The sequence below is a fragment of the Gavialis gangeticus genome, unplaced genomic scaffold (genome assembly GCF_001723915.1).
Source record: "Gavialis gangeticus isolate Ggan-Ray unplaced genomic scaffold, GavGan_comp1, whole genome shotgun sequence".
In the NCBI taxonomy this organism is placed as follows: domain Eukaryota; kingdom Metazoa; phylum Chordata; order Crocodylia; family Gavialidae; genus Gavialis; species Gavialis gangeticus.
This window is the reverse complement of record NW_017729024.1, coordinates 88,001,018-88,006,800: the sequence shown is the minus strand read 5'-3', so window position 1 is coordinate 88,006,800 and position 5,783 is coordinate 88,001,018. Positions and strand designations below refer to the sequence as shown.

At 45.5% G+C, this 5,783-nt stretch overlaps 1 protein-coding gene across 3 annotated transcripts in view; it reads left to right on the top strand.

Moving 5' to 3' along the window:
- Nucleotides 1-5,170, top strand: part of ERCC6L2 (ERCC excision repair 6 like 2) — a 124,298-nt gene extending 119,128 nt beyond the window's left edge. For all 3 annotated transcript variants that reach the window (XM_019517343.1, XM_019517341.1, XM_019517342.1), the window contains one exon: nucleotides 3,791-5,170. In XM_019517343.1, the coding sequence (XP_019372888.1) occupies nucleotides 3,791-4,751 (961 nt within the window). In that variant the 3' untranslated portion in view covers nucleotides 4,752-5,170. The remainder of the gene's footprint in view (nucleotides 1-3,790) is intronic.
- Nucleotides 5,171-5,783: the final 613 nt, after the last annotated feature.

The window sequence follows — 5,783 nt, the reverse complement described above, 5'->3', positions numbered from 1 at the left end:
ATCTCTCTGGACTGAGGAAATTCAGGCACATGCCTGCGGTAGCTCAGGCTGGAAGCCAGGGGGCACTACAGCAGCCCTCCCTGCCCTTCTACAGAGCTGAACTGAGGGGGGTGTGGACAGGCCCCAGCAGGGCTCTGATTAGGGTGGGGTATGAACCCCCTCCCTGCCTGCAGTCCCAGGTTTTTTCCCACTCGCTGCTCAAAGAGCAGGGGTGTTGCCAGCCTGCAGCCCTAGGCTAGCACTCTGAGGCAAGGGTGGGAGGCAGGGGTGCAGTACATGCATTTGTTGATGATACAGAGTTTTTCGCTGTCCCTCCCTGCTTCTGTATACTGTCTGCAGCAAACTGACAGGCAAGCAAGCTGGGGGGAGGGAGTGGGGAGCTGGTAATGGTGTTTATCACTCTTATCTCATTGTTTATTGCCCCATTAAGAAAACAACAGAAAGACCTTGCCAGCCATCTGTTGATTCAGCGCAGACCCAGCATGTGGTCTGCTGGCTAATACACAGACACCTCAGCAAAGGCAGAGGGGAGGGGGAAATTTTTGCTTAAGGAGAGTGGTGAGGGGGAGGGAGGGGAGCAAACGGCTCTTCTCAAAGTTTCCAAGGAAGGACATTAAGCTACCTGTTGATTAGCTCCAAAAAGCCAGTCTGCCTTTGTCTCCCACAGCATGGACTGTAGCCAGCATGTGGTCTGCTAGCTAATCCAGAAGTGTCTGCTAAAGCAGAGGGTTGAGGGGAATAATCCCTTCTTAGCATGGAGAAACTAGGCAGATGCAGAGGGGAGGGGCCAGCCCTGATGTGGAACAGAGAGCCCTGCCCTGCCCAGCCCAGCCCAGACAGCATGTTGGGTGCTGCGGGTGTCTGGTTTATCTTAAACCAGCAAGGGGTCTGGGGCAGACATTGCATAAACCTGTTTGAGCCAAATCAGTTAACTCTGATACTACATTCAACCAGGCTTATCTCAAACCGGTTTCAGCCATTTTCAAATTGGTTTATGTTCACTGAACATCTGTTCTGTTACAGGTTTAAACCAGTTTCTGATCACTTAAACTGGTTTATGTGTAATGTCTGTGCCTAGTCTGCACGTATAGTTTATCTGCAGAGAACTGTGCTTATGTATCCAAACTGTGCTTATGTATCCAAAGCACAAGACAGGGGCCAGAGATGGCCAGTTAGCTAGAAAACTGTCAGTTAGACATGCAAAGGGAAATTGAATTCTACCCTGAGTGGCTAAAGTGTCATGAGTTGGCTAATAAAATTTTCACCTTAAGGTTTTTGCTTCAAAGTCAGTTGAGAGTAGCATTGACTCCCCCCCCCCCCCCCAAAAAAAAGCGGTCTTTAAAGTTATCTGCACCCTACATGAAATGGATAATCTCCCACCAGTCCTGAGAGGGGGGATGCATTCACAATGCAATTCACAGTGTTCTGACTTGACTTCAGTTTTAAAAGGATGTCTAAACAAGAAGTTTTACGTCTTGACATTCAGTGGGTGCATCTACATATGCACCCACTGCGCAGTTGTTACTGCACAATCATTTAGTACTTACTAAAGCAGTTTCCTGCTGCACAGTCCTGGTGGCACGTGGGTTGTTTCCGACCCTACTGTGCAGTAGCAGTGCTCTGTTGTGCAGTAGTGTAGGCATCACAGTTTGTGCCTGCCAACGGTACATCACTGTTGCGACGAGCTGCAGCAACTTAGTCTCATGTAGATGCACCCAGTGTGTACTGAAACTTTACCATATACTTAAAATAAGTATTTTTGTAGTTGTTTTTGTTTGGCTGTGTGGACGTTCTCTTTTGATAAGATCTTTCATCCAAATTCTCCATTGGATCAGGTAGCAGTTTAGGATGAATTACTCAGTTTAACATGTTTTCCTTTCTGTAATTCTGAAATGAGTAAAAAACACACATTTGGTGAGATGAGGTCCTAGCTTAGGTCCCTGCTCACTTTTAGGCTTCTTAAATGGATTGCCAGTCATTGAGTGTCACCTTTAGTTTTCTGGACTAGAGTTGGACATAGGCTTTTATCTTGCACTTATCACCATTGTGAATCAGGAAATTTTACTGAATTATAATCATCTATTATTAGTTCTCTTTCCTATGGGATTGGGATTTCTTTAAAATAATGATGATAGTCTTTTAATACACATCACAGGCAGGTCCAGGGAGGTGATCCTTCCCTTCTATGCGGCACTGGTCAGGCCACAGTTGGAGTACTGTGTCCAGTTCTGGGCGCCGCACTTCAGGAGGGATGTGGCTAGCATTGAGAGGGTCCAGAGGAGGGCCATTTGCATGGTCAAGGGGCAGTGGGGCAGGCCCTACGAAGAGAGGCTAAAGGGCCTGAACCTCTTCAGGTTCCACAAGAGAAGGCTGAGAGGGGATCTGGTGGCTGTTTACAAACTCACCAGGTGGGGGCCAGCGAGAATTGGGGGAGGCTCTGTTCCCCTGGGCACCGCCTGGGGTTACTAAGAATAATGGCCACAAATTGTTAAGGAGAAGGTTCAGGCTGGACATCAGGAGACATTACTTTACAGTTAGGGCTGCCAGGCTCTGGAATGGGCTCCCAAGGGAGGTGGTGCTCTCTCCTACCTTGGGGGTCTTCAAGACAAGGCTGAACAGGTATTTGGCTGGGGTGATACGACCTCGGCACCCATTCCTGCCCAGGGCAAGGGGTCGGGCCTGATGGTCTGTTTAGGTCCCTTCTGACCCTAAACACTATGAAACTATGTACTGTAAATCATTATCAGTATCCAGCAACACTTCTATCCCACTTTCTTCTCCCAGATTGACTGAAATATTAAAAATGAAAACACTTGCTTTAAAAAGAGCTCACTGCAAAATAGACATTGTGGTAGGTTCTGTTTAGTCCAATGACCGACTCCTTATCGGCTGCATCTTTTATTTAAAGAGCCCTGAGAACTCCCCAAAGATTCTTAGCATCAAATCTTGATTTCTGTTCTAAAAGATAAAGGCTGTGTAAGCCCAGAAGCCTACACTAATGGCTGTTTTATACATTGTGGAAGCAGTTAAGCCAGTTTCAAGCGTGCAGAATAGACAACTCCAAAGATCAGGCCTACAGAAAATGTATAGCATGGGTTCTGCTTAATCAGATGGTTTGAAATATTTTAGATTGGTCTATATGGTCCTAAGCCAGACTGAGGTTCATGCAGATGTGTTTTTATTACACTGGACATCAGAGCCAGGGTCCTGTCATAGTAAAACACATATCAGTCCATGTTCAGAATCTGTCAGGAGGTTAACCAGAAGGTTATTGTCAGGAAATACTCAAGCTAAACCTAATTATTGTTATAAACAATGAAAACACAAAACATTTAAAGGGCAAACAGCTTCATGATGAAAGGTTAAATGCAGAAGTTGGGTTGTCATGGATACAGCATTCCATTTGTTGTATGAGGATAACGCTTTCAAAAGTGACTTAGGAGTATAGGGCCAGTGAAATGACTAGTTCAGTGGCCAGGCAGTTAAATGGGAGGGAGGAGACTTGGATTCTGGTTTCTACTGTGAGGAGTGTTCATGCATCATCTCATGGGGCTGTTTAATGTAAAATCCAATGGAAGTGAAGTGTGAATGTCCCTTTTGACAATTCCTGCCTCTATATCATATTTGTCTAAATACATGATTGTAAATACATGATGTCCACTGAGGTTGTGATATGTAAATAACCCAAGTGAACCCATTTTTATTTTATATGCTTAGTGGGGTTTAGTTTTTTGTAAATTAAAGATGGCAAATTAACATTTTAAAAAAATTTATTTATTGATGGCTACAGGAAACAATTTGAGGAAATGGTGTCCTACTTCAATATGGCTTCAGTGGAAGAACTTGCAGAACACATTGCAAAAGCAACATCAGAAATACGACAGAAAATGTTGAAAGATTTTTATGCAGCAAAGTACCCAGAGTTAGAGAACATTTTTTCAATTGAGGTTCCAGCGTGTGTATCCAAGAGATGTGAGGAAGATGAGGTGTGTTCAGCCCATTCCAGAAAGAGAAAGTCCACTATTAAATTTGGGAAATCATGGTCTAGTGCTTCAGCAGCTGAAGGTCCTCCCCATGGGACTACAGAAATATGTAGCCAAAAAAGAAATAAAGGAGAAGCAGAGCAAGTTCACAATAACTCCTGCATACAAGATGATGTGTGTCTTAATGCCGAATATAAACAATTGCCCACTGTCATTACCCAAGATAGCATCAGTGGCAGAAACAGTCGGGCATTCAAAGATTTTATGGCATCTGGCTCATTAAGCAGTAAATCAGAAATAATTGAGGTGCTGTCTGCAAATGCCACTTGCAGACAGCAAGACTCAGAGGGGACAGTGTCTCCGAGAAAAAGATCCCTGTCTCAGTCAGAAAACGGTGAGAAACTCTTCTGCAAGAAAAACTCTTTTGTAGACTTACTGGGAGACACCTCTATTCTCAGTGACCTCTTCAAAAGTGATGGAAATAGGCCTACACAGCTGCCAAGAAGATTCCCTTCAGAGCCTGCATCGAAAGCAAAAGAACGACCAAAAGACTTCTGGGATATGCTGAATGAGGAGAATGATGAGAGCATCGGGAAGCTGACAGATGTGGCAGTCATCGAGGAGCTGTGTGAGAGAGCGCCTCTTGTTGCTTTGACAAAAAAGGAAGAGGAAGCATGTGAAAATTCTCTTTGGAAAAAGAATGAGAATTTTCTGTGGAAAAAATCTAATGCAACTGAACCTGTGCCTGGCACATCTCTCGATGCATAGATATGTACATTTATCTTGCATCTTGGGCACCAAGCTAATCAGTCGCAAAGTGATTAAGAATATTCACTGGTATTAGTAGCATAAATTATCAGACAATTTTCAGATTTATTGTGCTCCAGTCTTAGTGCCCTTGGGACATAGTGTAAGATAGTCCAAGATAGTATGTTTCTCTGTAATGAACAAGGCAGAGATTGCAATATGGTTTTAGTAATTCAGTGTATTTTTAAAACTTGATCTTATAAATTTAGAATCATAAGGAAGTAGGGCTGGACTGGACCACCAGAGGTCATCTAGTCCAACCCTGTCCTTGAGGCAGGATCATTTCTCTCTCAACCATCCTAGGCCAGTTTTGTCTAGCCTTATTATGCATGTACAGGGAATAAATGGAAGGAGTGGCAAGTTGCAGGACTATTACAATGGATGCGGAGATAAGGTGCAAACTTTCCCCTTACGACTTCAACTTTGGTAGGACTTGAGAAGAATTACACTAGTATTGCTGCTGTGATCATTTGAGTCTAAAGTATAACAAGAAAGATCAGGAATGGGCAAAATACAGCCCATGAGCTGGATCTGGTCCGCAGAGCAAATTTTACCCAGCCCACGGTGGGTCCTTCAGCCCTGCTGCGCGGTGTTGGGGCACCCCTGTCCTATGCCATCCTGCAGCTCGCCCTGAGATGCGTGCCCAGCAGTGATAGCCCCCAGCTCTGCCGGCTTGGTGTGGGGTGCAGACAGAGCAGAGTGATGGAGCAGCGGGATCTCCATTAAAGGCGCTGTATCCAGAGCTGGGGCTGGAGGCTGGTCTCCATGGACCGCACACAGCCAGGCAGGGAACTGCATCCCTGAACACAGCTCCCTGCACCGTCGCACACCATCTCCATGGAGAGCAGCCCTGGATGCAGCTCCCCATCCAGCAGCACAGAGTCTCTGTGGAAACCAGCCTCAGATGCAGTGCCCTCACTGGGGCGCCCATCACTGCCACTGATCCCGTGCCAGTATGCCACATACCGAGATGGCAGAGCTGGGAACTGATGC